This window comes from Stomoxys calcitrans, chromosome 3, assembly GCF_963082655.1.
Source record: "Stomoxys calcitrans chromosome 3, idStoCalc2.1, whole genome shotgun sequence".
Taxonomy (NCBI): Eukaryota; Metazoa; Arthropoda; class Insecta; order Diptera; family Muscidae; genus Stomoxys; species Stomoxys calcitrans.
In genome coordinates, this window is record NC_081554.1 from 100,298,041 (window position 1) to 100,317,583 (window position 19,543).

The 19,543-nt window shown below is 38.9% G+C and overlaps 1 protein-coding gene across 3 annotated transcripts in view; it reads right to left on the bottom strand.

Annotated features, from left to right (window-relative positions):
• LOC106095581 (leucine-rich repeat and calponin homology domain-containing protein) overlaps window positions 1-19,543 on the bottom strand; it is a 114,218-nt gene that overhangs the window by 35,534 nt on the left and 59,141 nt on the right. The window contains exons 2-10 of one of the 3 annotated variants that reach the window (XM_013262818.2): window positions 15,528-15,905; window positions 15,261-15,397; window positions 9,200-9,431; window positions 8,731-9,136; window positions 8,096-8,662; window positions 7,920-8,028; window positions 7,716-7,853; window positions 7,567-7,644; window positions 2,745-5,766 (exon numbers count right to left, since the gene is read on the bottom strand). In XM_013262818.2, coding sequence (XP_013118272.1) covers window positions 5,761-5,766; window positions 7,567-7,644; window positions 7,716-7,853; window positions 7,920-8,028; window positions 8,096-8,662; window positions 8,731-9,136; window positions 9,200-9,431; window positions 15,261-15,397; window positions 15,528-15,905 — 2,051 coding nt within the window. In that variant the 3' untranslated portion in view covers window positions 2,745-5,760. Of the gene's footprint in view, window positions 1-2,744; window positions 5,767-7,414; window positions 7,479-7,566; window positions 7,645-7,715; window positions 7,854-7,919; window positions 8,029-8,095; window positions 8,663-8,730; window positions 9,137-9,199; window positions 9,432-15,260; window positions 15,398-15,527; window positions 15,906-19,543 lie in introns of those variants that run through there. The other 2 variants (XM_059364243.1, XM_059364242.1) reach the window with 2 other exon arrangements.

A 19,543-nucleotide genomic window follows, 5' to 3' on the forward strand; every position in this document is an offset into this window, starting at 1 on the left:
AGAAAATAAGGAGGTCAGTATAGCTATTGGTATCATAACGGGACACATAGTACTACGAGCTCATTTATGTAAAATCGGTGCGGCAAGTGATAGCATGTGTGGGGCATGTGTGGGGCATGTGGGGAAGACGATGAGACGTTGGAGCATTTGCTTTGTCATTGCCCGGCTTTCGCGTCTAACAGGTGGGGACACAATACCAGACATGAACCAACTTAGGGGAGTGGTATTGAAAACAATTAAGGATTTTGTAAGTACCACGGAATTCCTCAATTAAAATTTTCTTTTTAGAGGTTTCTTTATAGTTTTTAGAGTGCACAACAAGCCGAACAAGCTGGTTTAGGTGTATGTCCATAGTGGCATGGGCGGGTTAATATCTGCACCCTCTTTTCAACCTAACCTAACCTTACCTACGAACCAGAAATTTCAATTTTTGAATCTTCTAATGGTTTGTAGTAGAGGACAAAATATGTCAGAAACGTGATTCCGACAGCTCTGTGCTACAAAACAGTGTGTGCTACGCTATGTTAAACTTGACAGCTTGTGATCTTCAGAAAATTAAAATCGATCTTTTGCTTGAAATTCTATTATCAAAAAAGTTTTTGTAGATGAACAAGAATCATAACAGAAATGAAGAGTTACAATAAGATGGGTTACAAATTATCACATTGTTAAAGTGATTCTTAAATGCTAAATATGACCTGACATATCTAATTTTTGGAACCTATTTAAATCACTTTAGAATCATACTTCCCAAATCTCTACGAAATGTAGGCAAAATGTTAGCTTTTATACTCAAAAAATATATTATGACTGCGTATCATGGTTGGTCAATGAATTATGTTTACATTATTTCTCCGAAAGGGAAGTAAGTTGAGGTAATGACCATGAGAATGAATATCACCGGAAGGATTGAAGGATTTTATTGATTTCTGAAAGAAATAGCCAAATAACAGATTGATTTGATCACAGACAACACAACTTCGGCATACGGTCGCAGCGTGGCTTATGTTGTAATCAGCATCGTAGTGTCGCCCTCTAACCTCCCGTCTGTCGGGCCTATAGTTAATAACCTGATAATTTTTAGCGTCAAGCTTAAATCCAAATGGAAATGGCATATTGAATTTTAAAGTTTGGCTACCACACTATTGTGATTCAATTTTTATGGGAGCTATGCGAAAATAGTGTTGACCTTACATCGGGAGATCGGTCTATATGGGGGCTAAATCAAGATATCTCCCGATCTGAACCATATTCGAAACCGATGTCTAGAGTCCTAAGACAACTCAGTGAAATTTGATTGGCAACATATCGATATAGCCCGTATACACAATAGACCGATGTCCCGAGGTAAGGTTTAATGCTCATAAAGGCCGAATTTATTACCCGATTTCATTGAAATTTGGCACTGAGAGCTGTGTTAGGCGTTTCGTCGTCAGTGCAGAGTATGGTTCAGATCGAATCATAAGTGGATACAGCTGCCATATACGCCGCTCTCCCGATTTACGGTCTTAAAGCCATAAATGGTTTACTTTTTAACAATTTTCGCTGAATTTTGAAACAGTGAGTTGCGTTATACCTAATTTTTGGCGCAAAGTAGGTTGACATTTTTTAAATCAACAATTCATTTTCAGCCCAGCCCAAATGGGAGCTTGTTCACATTTTCAAAAACAATTTTTGAGTCTCTCATTTTTGAGATATGATATGAGATAATCATAAATATAGTTTCCACATATTTTTTACTTTTTGCCAAAAAGGATTCATTGGGACCATATACAACAAGCAGACGATAGAATTTACCATTTTCTCCAGCAGGCTTTTTACCAAAAATTCTACTCAAAGACAAATTCTAAAAATCCGAGAGGATTTTTTGTATGAAATTGATAATTAGGGTCCTTTTAATATGGCCTAAAAAGAAAACTAAGGGTATCCATATTTTGCGGTCTATACCAACCGGCACAATATGGGACATAAATGAAAGGTATTTAAGAGCAGAATACGAAATTGATATTAAAGTCTGGAGCTAAGTGTCATTGGGGCCGCTGCACCTAACAAGAGTATAATCGCGAGATAAATATGTAAGTCATACCGAAAAGTACCATACTTGACACATACAATACTTGTTCTTTACTTACTTGACTCAGGTATGGAAGGGTCTGATACAACGCATTATTCCAAATAACATCGAAATCTGTGCTCTCCAAAAACAAACCAACCTAAAGTCTAGCAAAGCCGACCATTTGATACTCTAGGCCACTGTGAATATAAGGTTTATCGACAATCAAAAGGATGTTCTCTATCACTGAGTTCAACTTGAATCGGACAGCACTCATTAATATGAGAGAAGAAAGGATTTGAAATAGTTTTTTGTTTGGTGCCCTATCAAAGATAGAAATCGAAAACAGAATATTTGATGTTTTACTATCAAAAGAGTAAAATTGACGTTCAAGCAGAGCGAAAATCATACGATGTGCACGGAGAAGATGTGGCGACCGAATTTGTTAGCCAAAATCGGTGGCAAACCGTTTTACAGCTGATGTGGATAAAATAAAGTCGTTGGTAGATGCCGAATTCGTTTAACGCGGCCGTTCTCCCGCTCATGAAACGTGTAGGTGGAATATTTTCGACGCATGGCATTTGAGTTCCTCATGTTCTTATAGAACGAAATTTGCTTCATCGCATTAATGGTTGTGATTTGGTCAGTTACCAGGATTGGGCCAGGATAGAAAAGGTATTCGATCAAAATGGAGAATATATATTTTAATTAAATATTTAACACGATGAATATCATGTACATATAAATTGCACTAAAAACCCAAATTATTCAGTGAAATTTTTGAGAACAAAATTCAGCGAAGATCGGTTGTTGTTGTAGCAGAATGTTGTGTTATATCTTTCGTCTGTTTGATTCTGCAGAATATCCAGATCCAGGAACTCTGCGGCTAAAGTGGGGTGCGTCCAGAAGGATCTGGGTCTGAGTCGAATGGGTCTGGCAGGGCAGTTAAACAGGTGACGTGTATCGTGTGGTCCCAGGCCACAGTCGGGACATACATCCTGCACGTCGGCATCAATATTTGCTATGTAGGAGTTGAGGCGGCTGCATCTGCCGCATCGTAAATGAGCCAGAACGACTCTGGTTTGCCGGTGCAAAAGAAAATCACCGATCATTGAGCTCGTCTCGAAAGAGAAACAAACAAAAATTGTGAAATTTGATTATCTTCGCCCTAACAGGCAAAACATTTAAAAAAGGAAGTCATTGTCTTCAGGTGCAATGGGAGGCGGTCGTTTTCCAAGGACCACATTCACCCTATAGGTATTCAACGCATCTGCTACCGTGTCTGCATGAATGTTGTCTAGACCCGGTTGATCCAGAGGTTCTCTCTTGTAGCGCTGAACTTCACGCTCTAGATCATTTAGATCCACCTTAAGGCTTCTGGACGATGGATACCTATCCGCAAGATGATGATTTGGATGGGTCCAGCAACAACAGCCCAAAAGGTATTGCTTAGACAGCATGTAGTTACGTCTTCGCACTGGTAAGATCTTTGTCTCCTGGTGGAGCTGGCTCACAAGAGAACTGAGGAGACAGCCCGTCGCAGTTCGAACAGCGCCATTCTGACGAATCTGAATATTATTCTACTGCGTGGCGCATAACTAACTTGTACGTGGTCAACAAAGTTTCGTTATTGTCGTTCCTGTTGTAGCAGTTTGTTGTGTTCTATCATTCGTCTGTTTGATTCTACTGAGTATCAAGACCCAGGAACTCTGTCAGGCTGGGCAGTTAAACTGGTGACGTGTATCGTGTGATAGCTTTGACAGCATGTAGATATGTCTTCGCACTGGTAAGATCTTTGTCTCCTGATGGAGGCGGTTCACATGAGAACTGAGGAGACAGCACGTCGCAGTTCAGAGGGCAGCATTCTGATAGATCTGAATATTATTCCACTGCGTGTCACAAAGCTGACGAGACCTCACTGACGCTGCATAACTTAACACAAACCGGCCAATTGATTTGTACCTGGTCAACAAGGTTTCTTTGTCTGCACCCCAAGTGCTGCCGGCAAGTGACCTGAGGACCTTGTTCCTATTTTTAACTTTATCGCAAATTGCGGTGGCATGTGGGGAGAATGTGTAAGAGCCTGATAGGATGGTCGTACCATCGTCCACATATAGTACGATGGAGGATAGGTAGAGGTTATACAGTGCCGGAGATATCACCCCACCTTGGGGAACTCCTTGTTTCACTCTTCGGTGCTTCGACTTCTAATCCCTAAATTCCACAAATGACTGGCGACCACAAGGATAATTCGCGACCCAGCGTTTCAGGCCTGCCTGGATGTACGTGTTGGTGATGTCTTTAAATAGTTTGCATTGGTTAACCGTGTCGAATGATTTCGATAGGTCCAGTGCCACGAGGACAGTCCTATTACATGGCCTGGTCTGATTGAAGCCACGACAAATGTCTGCGGTGATAGCATGCAAAGCAGTCTTCGAAATCCATGTTGATGCTCGGCGAATGGAAATTCTCCTACGAGGCTCGGGAGAAGCAATGCGTCAAGCGTCTTTTCTACTGGATGAGAGAAGGGAGATCGGTCTGTACGACTCCCCCAAACTCAGGTCCTTTCCAGGCTCCAGTAGCGGGATCACTCTGCAAATTTTCCAGACATTGGGAACTATAAGAGTGTTCAAAGACAGGTTGAGGATCGTAGTAAGGTACTTCCAGGTTTATTTCCAGATTCAGCTCGCTGATATGCAAATATCATTGCCTGTGACGGGAAATTGTGACCCACTTGGGGTATTCGACCGGCTGATATAAAGCGAGCGGCTGCTGCTTTAATGTATCCGAGGGGGGTGGCAGTTCACTAAAGCGGCGATTGGTGTACTATCTGAAGAAAACCCAATCGGTCTTCTTCTGATTGATAAACGTCTGGCGCTCAGAGGTTATGAAGTCGTGTGGTCGGTCGATGGTGAGAAATATGGGGAGGTGGTCTGACCCCAAAGAGATGACGGTCACTCAGGAGAACAGAGGATACAATGGAAATGTCTGGCGAGCTGCTGCACCTCCTCGTAATCCTAGTGGGGGCATCCTCATAAACCGTGTATCCGTGACAACTGTGCAAGCTGAAGATGTTGGTCAGCTTTGTCTCCTGGATCGCTGCGTTCCAAGATGTTCTTCCGACTCATAAAATCCACAATCTCATTGATATTGCCTCGGAGACCGTTGCAGTTCAATTGTAAAAATGATACACTTCCCACTGGCTTGGCAATATTGGGGCTGGGATGCTGCTGTTGCGTATATTGGCGCACGGGTGAGGTCGTTGGGGTCACCTAGTCCGACGACGACACTTGTGACCCACTGCTGGCTATGTTCGCACAGCACCTTGCAACATATTCAGTATGACTATACTCCCGTAGTGTTGTGAGGCCAAAGGGAGGTTGGAAATGTACCGACTCCATGCACCGGTTACACCCCACCGACACCGACCGATGATGGAGGCAGTTCTGGCAAATCGAACAGAACCAGGGTTCGAGGTTCTTTTCAGTCCCGGCACGAACCAGAAGCGTGCGGAGAAGGCACTCCGGGATGTGTATCTCCCATGAGGAAAAAATACAAACACGTGCACAGAGGCGGCAGGCCTTGCCGATGAACCGGCTACCATGGGATTCAGTTGTGAAATGCGCTTGTTTTAGTTTAATATGTCTTAATTAGTCGGTACATGTTTCTATGTGGGAGCTATGAATCTGCAGCTATTAAGACCAATTTTATGGCTGGAAAGATGATGAAGGTTAGTATAAAACCATGTGCTTAGTAATAATAGGGATAATAGAGAAGGCCCAAGGCAGAGTGGGTCGAGCTAGTGACCATGAGAATGAATATCTCCAGAAAATGAAGGATGTAATTGACTGCTGAAAAACAATTGCCAGACAACAGATGGATTTGATTACGGACAACACGATTACAGACAACTTCTCGTCTGCCGGACCTACATAGCCTGATAATTTGCAGCGTCAAACTAAAATCCACATGGAAATGGCATATTGCATTTTTAAATTTGGCTACCACAAGCTAATTTTTGCAGCCGTTGGATCAATATCTCTTCATGCCTTAATATTTTTTCCATGTTGTTGTAGTTGTAGTAGCAGTGTGTGGTACACTGAGGCGGCAGCCCTTGCCGATGAAGGAATTCATTGGGTCAATCCGGTACATACAAGCGGCTGCCATTGGATTGATCCATTCCATTCCCATTATCTCTTCATGCGCCAATATCGCTTCTATTTTTCTCTGAGTGATTTCATTGTTTGAAATGGCTGCCTTTTCTCCGGCATCAATTGTCTTTGGCTCACAAACATCAACAATGCATTTCAACCAGTTACGTTTTTATTCTAATTTTTCTTATGTTTTGAATTATTTTAACTGAATATGCAATTTTCATTTAAATAATTTGACCGCATATATAAGGTGCAACATTCATTCATTCATTCTTTCTTCTTCTCTAGGAGATTCAAATAACTGAAATGATTTTGAAAATATCCGATATACTCACAAATTCTGCATATCGGGCGAAAAAAAGTTCTTTATAGTCTCTCCACTTTTTAACAAATCACAATATTGACCTGAGACCCAATAAAGTATTTAAATTGTTGTTCGCCATTACATTCTTGGCCAATTTGTACATGTCAGTCATTCTGTTAGTCTAAAGAAGGCTAACGAACATGTAAAGCTAGCCGCTGTAAATTGTTCACATACATTCCCTCATTCATGATGGTCGGTTGGAACCGCATGTGGGTCATATCTCACGATATGACCTATTGAGAACCCAGAGGGCGCAACTCTTATCCGATAAAACGGTCCATAATAGCCCCTATATAAAACGATCGGCCGGTATAACGTATTGGCCACCTAAACTGAGAAATTCGTACAGTAAAGACCTCGAACTATTTACTTGCAGTTGTTTCCTAACGGCTATTTGACATTTCCACAATTAAAATTGTTGTTGTTTAGATTCGCGGATTTAGATTATATATTACCCTACAGATAGATTCACAAAACTGGCGGTGATAAAGCGTCCACAAGATTCCGTTTCTGTGAAGACTGGCTGATAGGTGTGTATAATATTCCATATCGGGCACAACGGTCTACATTGATAGACCAAAAAGCAAAAGCGTTTTGATATAAGCAGCCATAAAAGTTCATTGGCGCATTTCAGAATAAGTACGGGATTAAGCATTCGATTATAAGGTCTTGGAGACGAACAACTTAATGCTTATTGCAATTAATTTTTAATTGATAAATTGGCCTTCTTAAAATGTCTTAAAAACAAATATTGTAAATGGATTAGGAACAACACAACTACATTTGATTTGTTCACACTAAAGGTGGTAGCAATTGGAATTTCAAACTACAAAGTGTCAATCGGATAGAACAACTGTTATTGATTCCAAACAAAGAAAAACTAAAGCCATTCCATGTAGTTGCCCAACTGCCAGGCATGATATGTTAGATTTTTGTTAGGGGGACATATTATTGACAAAATGAATTGCGATTGATAAGGAATTATGGGTACTCACCTCATCTACACCGATTTTACGGCAGGCTTCCAAAAAATTGTCCACATTGCGACGACAACGGGCCATGGTTAATTTCGACTGGAAAATAATGGTCCATTTAAAGGTGTTAACAAAATATGGTATAACGACAATGAATTAAAACAACTCACTACTCCTGGAGATGGCACGTGGATGCTGGCAACCGATCGGGGTCGCACATAATTAGCCAAATGACATAAAATTACACCGTCAGTCAATGCCGAGGCTATATCCTCGGGCAGCGTCATCTTTAAACGTGTTTCAATAATCTGAAATAAGCCAATGTGGGCTTGTTAGACTATTCGAACATCCGTATATATGTTGAATATACATACACTTCGCAGCTGGGTCATTAATTCGATTTCCTCTCTTTGGCGATCAAACTCACGGCGCATGGTAAAACTAAGCTTTTCAGGCGGTATGTCATGATTCCATGTAACAGTTCTGCAAGAGAGTTAATTGCGCATTTGTCTTGGGCCTTCTTAAACAACCAATTTACTGCAATACATACCGATGGGCCTTTCCTGTTGCCACCAATTTGCTGTTGGGGTTAGCACATCCTCCTGCGTTCGATGTGGTAAATTTGTTGTTATTCGTCAATATTCCCACCGCGATGCCAGCAGTGCTACTGCCATTTGAGCTACCATTGACCAATTTCATAGGACTACTTGGCTTTACATAGCCAATACAATCGCCATTTGTATTTGACGTGGTGGCCGATAAATCATTTTTTGCCGACCCCATTAGCTCAGTATTTCTAGAGGGTATAACTTTTTGTATGGGTTTCTTTGGTATGACTACGATGTCTTCGCCATTCGTTATGGTGGTGGTTGTGTTGAGACCATTCGTATTGTTGGCACTGTTTTTCATTATGGATTTTGGCACAAGAACGCTTTGCGTATTACCATTGAGGCGGATTTCCATTTCTTCGTTGGCCGGAGAGGGCGTATTTGAAGACACAACAACGCTATTTGATGGTTGCTGTGGCTGATGATCACTCGCCTCAAATGCGGTCTTCTGTTCTTTTATTTTGTACACCTCCTGGCTTCTTTGTTGTTTCAAAGCCTCTTTGTATTCTCTGGAAATAGAAAAGGAGCTTGTCGTAAACCAATCCTCCAGCTGTTGGCAAAATAGATGCTGTTTTACCTATACGTCTGAACATTCCCCAGATTTTTGTTGACTTTATCATCAATTTTGAAACTTTGTTGTGACAATGGTTGCTGTTCCTGATGGTCTATCATGCCATCCTCCAAGTCTGGTGACGACCCATGACTTGAACACGAAAGATTGGTGCTGCTGTAATTAAGGTGCTGATGTTGCATACTTGTGAAGCTGTTGTCATCTTTTCCCTTGGTCGGAGAGCATTCCGCTGAATGACTTTCCATATTTAGAGGTTTGACAACAGCAGCCGTCACACTAAGCGATTCATCGACAATTGTACTTGTGCTGGATGTTAGTGATGCATCCATGAGATCTGCGGTTACCAGAGTTGCCTTCCCGAGTGGAGGTGTGGTTGGCGTCATTAGTTTTGGAGAATCCATTTTTGATTTTACTTTAAAAGAAAAAAAAACACCATATATAGTTTCTTTTCATTACCTTTGAAAATCATCCTTACTAGGCATATCATGTGACCATCTTTTGTCAATGCCATCACATGTACTGTAACCGGAATCTACGTGATGCCTTCCAATACGATGGGTATCGGCAATATTTCCGCCTGCATTGCGTGGGGCCCGCCTGAGGGTGGTGTAACCATCATAGTTTCCACCTGCCCGTGAACCTTTTTCATCTTTGGTGGCTTGAGTCTCCAGATATTTGAATACATGCACTAGACCGCGAACACAAAGCTGCAATTGCAGAAGAGAATCCATGTAAACATTAATAACTTGAAATGTAAACATCAATGAAGGTAGCAAATGTCACAACTTTTTGTCCCCTTACTACTACTGTTTGGACAATTCTACCACAAATTATCGTTTATAAAGTTCCTAGATTAAATACATCACGCTCCCAAACCTTCTTTAAATGAACAAGAGACAATTTTTTGCTGAATAGCAAACATTTTTTGCTGTTTGCAAATGGTAAAAGTTAAAAAAGTTCAAAAATGTAATATATATATTTCATCGATTTTTTATAATTCATCTTTTCTTTCAATCTTAAGTGAGTTAAAATGGAGGATAGGTAGAGGTTGAGCAGTGCCGGAGATATCACCCCACTTTGGGGAATTCCCTGTTTCACTCTACGGTGCTTCGACTTATTATCCCTAAATTCCACAAATGACTGGCGACCACACAGATAATTCGCGACCCAGCGCTTCAGACCTGGCTGGAGGGACGTGTTGGCGATGTCCTCCAATAATTTGGCATGGCTGACCGTGTCGAATGACTTCAATAGGTCCAGTGCCACGAGGACGGTCCTATCACATGGCATGGGCTAAATAAAGCCACGGTAAATGTGTGCGGTGATGGCATGCAAAGCAGTTATTGTGCTATGCAGTCTTCGAAATTCATGTTGATACTCGGCGAATGTAAATTCTCCTACGAGGCTCGGGAGTAGTAATGCCTCAAACGTCTTTGCTACTGGTGTGAGAGAGGGGAGATAGTTCTGTACGACTCCCCCAAACTCGGGTCCTTTCCAAGCTTCAGTAGCGGGATCACTATACCCATTTTCTAGACATTGGGAACTATAGGAGTGTTCAAATACAAGTTGAGGATCGTAGTAAAGTACTCAACTTCAGGTAAATCCAGATTCTTCAGCATCAATGTAGAGATTCCTTCGGGGCCCAACGCCTTTGAAGATTTGGCGCCACGGATGACATTCGTAACTTCGCCCACGGTAAATTGTGATGGCTGTTCATCGACTCGGAGACCACGAATATGGCGAATGGCTCTCCTCCTTGCCCTGTCTCTCTCGAGATGCACAATAAATTGACGGTTGAACAACCTGGCGCATCTCTTCGGATCAGTCACGGTTATCTCGCCAAAAGTGACTGAGGTCCTATCGTCCCGTCTACCGGGGTTCGAGAGAGACTTAACAGTGGCCCACAGTTTGCCTGCACCGGTGCCTAAGTTACATTGCTCCAAGTGTTCCAGCCACCAATTCCGCCTATGTTCGTTGACTACCCTGTTTATTTCCAGATTCAGCTCGCTGATTCTGGGTATGAATGCCATGAAATGCGATGCGAATTAAAGTCCCCTAGAACCAGGCGATTATAGCCAGAAAGTAACCCACTTATGTCGGGGTTGTAGGCTTGGCCATTAATAGGGACACAGTTACCAACCGGCGGTATGTACACGTTGTATAGCTCTATCTCGGCAGTACCGGACCTGACTTGCAATATTAGTTCAAATGGGATGATAATACATACATCTTGGGGACCACCGTGGCGCAGAGGTTAGCATGGGTTCAAATCCCGGCGCGAACATCAACAATATTTTCAGCGGTGGTCATCTCCTTCCTAATGCTGGCTACATTTGTAAGGTTTCCCGCCATGTTAAAACTTCTCTACCAAGGGATGACGCTATGCGTTACGCCGTTCGGATTCGGCAATAAAAAGGTGGCCACATATCATTGAACAAAAACATTAATCGGACTGCACTCAATATATATATATATATATATATATATATATATATATGAGAGATTGAGAGAAATATCACCTTTTCCTTAATGGAATGTTCATGGGAAATGTAGCAGTAGTAGTAAATCTAAATAGATTTCTTCTAATTTAAATAGGCATAGCCCCTGATAAACAAAAAGTTATTATTTTCTTCAAAGTTTGTGTCAAATTTGCAGTTATAAAAGAAAACATATGACGTAAACTACAGATAAAACGTTCCACTAGAAGGAAAAAGAATGGAAGAGAAAACCAACACACAAGACAAAAACCGAGGAAACCAGGCGGTAGTCCATACTTAAAAGAGGACTAAGATCCTGAAGAGAATAAGATCCTTATCGGGAGCATAAGTGACGTCCTTTCACGCGAAAAATTCAGCCACAGGGCCTCGACTACCTTGCAACTCACAGCACAAACCCACACTTAACTGATTCACTTTTTCAGTAGCACGATTGGTGTTCATCGGACCACACAACCTTCTCAATGTTTCGAAGAAAATCTTTGCATCTCCTAACCACTCTCGAACTCACATGGCATGGAAAAGTTGTAGTTTGAAAAGAGGGTGCAGATTTTAATCAGCCCCATGCCACTTTGCTATATGGCCATAGTGGCATAGGACGGATAAATATCTGCAACCTCTTTTCAACCTACAACTTTTCCTCAGAGACTTCAGGATCGCAACGACTTTCGCCCGAGTGACACTAAACCTATCCAGAAGCCTACAATCATAGAACTTAGTCTGCTGTTATCAGCAAACACTGTCTGCTCATATAAAATAAAAAAAAGTAAACTTTTGAATACAGACATAAAAAACATTAAAATTTCTAAACAACAATTGAGGCATTGGCTATATATTAATAAAAAATAAAAAAAAAAAAAAACAAAAATAATAAAAAAAAATCCCAATTTTAGCCGTTAATTTTTTGTTTAAAAACATAAATACGAGTAACTCGTAGTAACTTTTTAGTCTTGTTATTTAAATTCGTAAAATAAAACTAGCAAATTGTAGAAAATTGAAAGATACGATGGAATATACAAATTTCTTAAATATTTATGACATTTTTGAGCTTTTTTCCACCTTTAATCATTTGAAAGCAGCAGAAACAGCTGCAGATACAGGAAACAATTTTGCTTTTTTTTTAAACAAAAATTCACTCTGAGTGTAACCAGTCTCGAATTCACATGGATCGAAGCTTTCACGTATGGCGATAGTACGATCCGACAGCCGCTCCTGTATTTCCCAGAGAAATTATAATTTTAGACTTTTGATAAAGCTACCAAAAGTTTGAGCTTCTCAACAACAATTTTATATATATCAAAACTAAATGCCAATATTAGGCGTTAATTTTTTATTTCAGAGGATTTTTATAATAGTAGAAGTTATATTATCAGCTGTCATTTAAGTTCGTTCAAAAACAATCAAATTGTATAAAACCGAATTGAACGTTATATGTTTCTTAAATTTGGAGATAAAATAGAATATAGAGATTTTTGAAAAATATGTGAAATATTTGAGCTTTTTTAACATTTTATAATTTGAAAACAGCAGAAAATGTTTTCTGTTTCAGCAAAAAATTACTGCTGTCCCATTCTCAGCTGTTACAGCAAACAGTTTTGTTAGTTTCACAAACAAATTTCTCTGAGTTCATAAGACTACCTCCATCCAAGGAACTCAATTTAGTCTCCTGCCTTGATTCCTCCATCCAAATTAAATCCATAGACGGGTACTCTCAGCGCGTCAACAAGAAGCGACTTCCCTGGTATAAAGGGTAGTAGATGGTGGGATATAAAATAACATCTTTTAACAGTCCCGTTTTGCAAATGTCGTCAGCGTTAGTTTGGGAGTGTTTATGGGTTACAAATGTTTTTTTTAAGATCCGTACATCAATCAAGATCCTGTTAAACGGTTCGGGAAAGGAGATGGAGATAATTAAGCTACAAATAGCCACGCACTGTCTGTTAAAACTAAACGGAACACATTACGATTGTTGTTTACGATTTTACATGATCTTCAATGAAGCAGCGAAATCTGTTTAGCCATATATGTATGCTAGTAAAGCGACACCAAATATCTATTTACCTTCCACGGTACGGGATAACTATGAGCACAACACAGACTGGAACTTTGAGCCTCAATCTGTGGGAAGTTCTTATGAAGTTAATATTATGTTCCCGTAAAATTGTATTCAATTATCAAGAATTTCCTTACTTTAAAACAGATTTTAAATTAATTAAAGTTTTATCCAGTGGTGTAAATTACAGCCGTTTAAAGAATTTATTATATCTTCTTCAGTTAATAATAATGTTGGAAAAATTCGTATTCTGAACTCTCTTAAAACTGGACAAACTGCCAAGAAATGGCGTATAGTTTCCTCTTCATTCAGGTTACAAAGTGAACAATTTTTAGTTTCATTCTCCGCGTAAAAATTCGTTGCATTCATAGGGACTAATGCGCATCGCGTCTTAAATATCCAAGATATTTTCTCGCTGGAATATGAATCAGGAAAGTAAAATCATCCTCTGGTGTGATCTAAGTATTTATATATTCTTGAAATGCTTTGTGATTTTGTTCTCAGATTCTCATTTATTAATTGTATTTTTTTTATTATAAACAATATGTGAGTTAAAAATTTTGCATTTGTGTTCCTGAGATTTGACGTTTAAATTTTCCGCTAGTGCTTTGACCTCCGCTACTCAGAATACTTCTTCTTGTAACAGTAATTCAGTTAGTATTTTTCGCAATCGATTTTCATGCTAATTGTAATACTTTATTTGGCAAATGTACTGTAGATTAAGATTTATTGTGTATAAATGACAATTTTCAACAAATGTCTCCAGCATCAACACGTAATTCGGAGTAAAATTCGGTATTTTAAGTATTTTCTTCAGAAGTAGCATTGCAAATTATCAACTTCCTCAAATTGAGAAAAGCCCATACATGCGCCGCATATGTCTGAATTGCTCGAACAACGGCTTGATATACGTGCTACTTTTTTCCCATCTTTATTTCTCTCTTTCGAAGTAGGCAATCCCACTGTGCATTTATAGCTGTTTTTTGCTGATCCGTTCGTTTTTCTACATGTTTTGTGAATTTCAGTTTGGGCGTAAATGTTACTCCTAAATACTTATACTCATCTACTACTTTTATCGGGTGCCCTCCGTATGTCAACTTTTCATTATTACTCTGACGTCCTTCATTTCTAAATATCAACATTTCTGATTTGTCCATGTCAACTTAAAGGTTCCAGATATTGCAGGAGATTTCTAATTTAAAAATCATATTCTGCATTGCAGATATATCATCGGATAGTACTACTATATCGTCCGCGTATAATAGAAATCTTATGTTTAGATGTTGTATATAAATTCCTCCTTCAAGATATTTATGCAAGTGAGAAAAGTATCGGTGATAGTAGACATCCCTCTAGAATTAGTTTCAAAATAATCTGGTAATTCTTCTCCCGTCAAAACTGCGTATTGTGCATTGTTGTATATCTACGCTTATTGTGAAGAGTCTCTGTGAAAGGCTGGGCGGCACCGGCTGTTGGTTAAATATGAGCGCCTACGGGATCGATATAACAAGACAAGCTATTGGTGCCTTTAAATAACCAATGGCCATCATGTTCCCACAGCGATTGGTCGTAGGGGCTGGAACAAGCTTTCTGACCTATAACACCTTGACGAGGATCGCCACCCCCACATGCAAATGTGGCTACAACAACAACAACTTGTTTACCTTTTTTCGTTTCCAACAATATTTAATGTTGCAGCTTGACCTTCTAAGACATACACCTTCTAGAAATTAGAGCAATATCAGAATGCATCAATGCTGTGGCCTTTAGCACTCCACATACGTACAACTGGGTCAGACTAAATGAACTCAATATTAATCCCTTAAATACAAACATACATATATCTCGTCCAAAGGATATCCGTTCCTGGACAACGGAATTTTGAAACCTTTCATTTCATTTTCATTACAGGTGCACAAAGGGCTTTAACAACGAACGAGTTTTGTTAAATATGACAATTGTAACAAATAAAAAACTATCATACTTACGCTAGCTGGTGGTGAAGTCATAGGGTTATTTTCTAGATTAATTTCAACCAGAGTTGACATCTGGCGTATTTCAAGAGGTAGACTAGAGATGCGGTTATTGGATACATCTAATGAAACCAATGTGAGACAAGTTAATTCTGAAACAGATAAACAAAGGCACACAAGGCACACAGCAACACAAAACAAACAACAACATTAGTGGCATTCGGCAACTCATTGGCCAGAGGGAACATTTTTCCAACACAAGATGTGTATGGGAACACTTACCACGGGGTAAATACATCAACTGGTTACTGCGCAATGAAAACGATCTTAGCGAACGCAACTCGCCTATGCGAGCCGGCAATGCTGTCAGCTGATTGTATGAGGCATCCAAATCGGTCAGACGATCCATTCGGCCCAATTCATCGGGCAGCGCTGTCAGCCGGTTATTTGAGACGAGCAATACTTGCAATGGCAGGAAGCATAATTCACGTGGCAGCGACGAGAGCTGATTGCTGCGCAAATCTAAGTATGTTAATGATGTCAAATGTTTCACCGACTCCGGTATGCTGCGTATGGTGTTGTGGTATAACAGCAATGTTTCCAAAAATGAAAAAGTGGTTATCTCTTCGGGTAATTCGCAAAATCGATTTCGCGATAAATCTGCAAAACAAGAATACAGAAAATTAAAAATTTTTAACATTTGAAAAATTACAAACAAGCAAATGCTTTAATAATATTTTGATTTAATAACAAGTAAAAGCGTGCTAAGTTCGGCCGGGCCGAATCTTATATACCCTCCACCATGGAGCGCATTTGTCGAGTTCTTTTACCGGCATCTCTTCTTAGGCAAAAATTTATATAATATGATCTGTTATTAGAGCGATATCAAGATATGATCCGGTTTAGACTACAATCAAATTATATGTTGGAGACCTGTGTAAAATGTCAGCCAATTCGAATAAGAATTGCGCCCTTTGGGGGCTCGAAAAGTAAAATAGAGAGATCGATTTATATGGGAGCTGTATCGGGCTATAGACCGATTCAGACCATAATAAACATGCATGTTGATGGTCATGAGAGGATCCGTCGTACAAAATTTCAGACAAATCGGATAAGAATTGCGACCTCTAGAGGCTCAAGAAGTCAAGACCCAAGATCGGTTTATATGGCAGCTACATCAGGTTATGGATCGATTTGAACCATACTTGGCACAGTTGTTGGATATCATAACAAAACACGTCGTGCAAAATTTCATTCCAATCGAATGAGAATTGCGCACTTTAGAGGCTCAAGAAGTCAAGGCCCAAGATCGGTTTATATGGCAGCTATATCAGGTTATGGACCGATGTGAGCAATACTTGGCACAGTTGTTGGATATCATAACAAAACACGTCGTGCAAAATTTCATCCCAATCGGATAATAATTGCACACTCTAGAGGCTCAAGAATTCAAGACCCAAGATCGGTTTATGTGGCAGCTATATCAAAACATTGACCGATATGGCCCATTTACAATACCAACCTACCTACACTAATAAGAAGTATTTGTGCAAAATTTCAAGCGGCTAGCGTTACTCCTTCGGAAGTTAGCGTGCTTTCGACAGACAGACGGACGGACATAGCTAGATCGACATAAAATGTCGCGACGATCAAGAATATATATACTTTATGGGGTCTCAGACGAATATTTCGAGTAGTTACAAACAGAATGACGAAATTAGTATACCCCCCATACTATGGTGGAGGATATAAAAACGAAACAAAAATAACAAAATCGAAAATTCTTGTTACTGTGAAATTGGTGAATTGGTAAAGATAATTTTGTTTTTTTTTTGTGGTAGCTATTGGGTGCAGGAACTCACACGTCAGCGGTGACATTTCTTCATAAAGTTAGAGCTGAATTTTACACTAATTGCTAACACAGTGCAAATATTTTTAAAAGTTGTATTAATGGCTTCGAACGCTAGACAACGGCAACGATTTTGCTGCTGTTCCGTGTGCCCAGGTTCACATTAAGAATAGAGCTACCTCAGAAAAATTCTAGCTCGAGTTAGGAAAGAGGTATTGTAATGAAATTTGGATTAGCGTACAATAGACGACTGAAAGTTACAATTTCTTGGGGAAAATTGGCTTGTCAAAAGTCGGCAATTTTTTATATCTCAAAATTCAAACGAAAAAATTTCTCACATATATTTATGGCAGTAATCATACTTCTTTTGACAGCAGGTTCTGTTTTATACCAAAATCATGTAATCCAGCTTTCTTCGCTAAGTGGACATAAAATATTAAACAAATTATTTTTTGTTGTTGTAGGGGCTTAGGAATTAAAAAGTTTTTTTTAAAATTCAATATATTTGAAATTTTTTTAAATTATGAATATAATAACATATGCCCGGTCACTTCGCAGCCCCCGATGGTGAACCCAATACCAAGGTGTAACTGTATCACAATTTTAATAGCTTTAGCCATATTTGTCAAGACATTGAAAATTTTTAGTAATTTTTTTAATTTTACCCTTCTCCGTTTACTGTATAAGTAAATAAGCTATTTCGTACTTTTTGATACCAAAATGTATGATTTGTTTAATATTACTTAGTCAACCAACATTATTTCTTAGTAGAATCTACATATTATATTTCAGAGGTCTAGTTCAATCCGTAATGAAAGTATGAAATGATACCAAATACAGTACTAAACTTCCGTTTCCATTACTATTTTTCATATTTTTTCCATCTACCCCGCAAGAACAATCATTTAAGCCAAATTAAGAAGTTCTGGCACTACCCGTTCACCTTATTCAAATTTCACCTATTTCGTACCTTTTTTGGTACTTTTTTGTATCTAAATGTCCAAAAACTCTTTTGGCATTCCAGTTTAGGTAGCCATAGAGTACCTAATTTTCAAAATTCAAAGCTCTAGCTCAACTAACAAACAAGATATCAAAAAGTACCAACTGCAGTTCTAAACGAACCATTTTTCCGACTTACAGTATTATTTCGGTAGTCTTTAGAAAAAATTTAATATTTAATTTAATTTAATTTTATCTTTAAAAAAAATTTCAAAGTATTTTTGTCTAAAAAAAATAATTTCGAGGGGGGTTCGGCTCGTGCTGATGTTTTGTCATAAGAGAATATAACGTTGAAATTTTGTCTTCAGAAAAATATCATTAACATTTTTTTTTTTTTTTTGAAAAAATGTCATTAAAATTTTGTCCTTAAGAAAAATAATATTAGGGCTGCGCTGGCCTCAGCAAAATGCTGTCTTAGTAGAATATTATAAATATGAAATTTTGTCTTCATAAAAAAAATATTTAATGAAATATTTGTTTAGAATAAATTTAAAATAAAATTTTTTTAAACAAAATAACTTGAGGGGCGGGCTCGGGCCCGAGAGCCCCCTGGCTACGTCCCTGCATGGGATATATATAAATTAAAATTTCTGCGCTTTGTAAACAATCAGTCATTGCCTAATTTAGGTCGTCGGGTTTTTATAACTTTTGTAAAGAAAGGAAACTGGATGAGAAAATCACCATTTGTTTTTATGAAACGAATGGTGTTTTATAAATATTCAGCCACAAATTCGCGGTTTCAAGTCTATTTCGTTTATTTCATAAATATTGCCACTTCGAAACTGCAATGATAACGAAACGTTTAGTCATTCATGTCAACGTTTGCTGGAAAGGGGAGAAATATTTATTTTTTGCCCTTATGTGATTCTCGCTTAGAATGAAAATATGGTGGCAATTTTTATGTTTCTTAACCATAAAGGAATTGTACACTTCTTCTCAATAACATCTGTTTGTTATAGAGCACCCAACTCTATTTTTAGGGAATCCATCTAGTAGGCATTCGGATGAAACAATGTTATAATCCATTGGGAGAGGAAGACATATTAATAGAGCGTGTAAACTAAAAATTTGTATTTAAGGCATAACAACGATACATGTACGAGGGTCGTAACATAAAAATTAGAAATTATACATGTTGAAGAGAGAACGCTGTCGCGATTACACAAATCACACAACAAATAGAGTAACTAAATTTAAACCTCATGAATCCCAAACGTCAGTTTAATGTAATGTTAGGAAAATCTGCAATAATCCAGGAAGGCCATACAGAATGTCAATGATACAGCAATCCTGAACCAATACTTTTCAACAGATTCACATACGTTTGATCATCACATATATATATATCAACAAGTAGGACACAAACGTTTGGACTAATTATAACTTGTAGCCTATTTTTGGAAGGGGGATTTTGTCAACATGAATTTCTAGGAACATACCACAATATCTT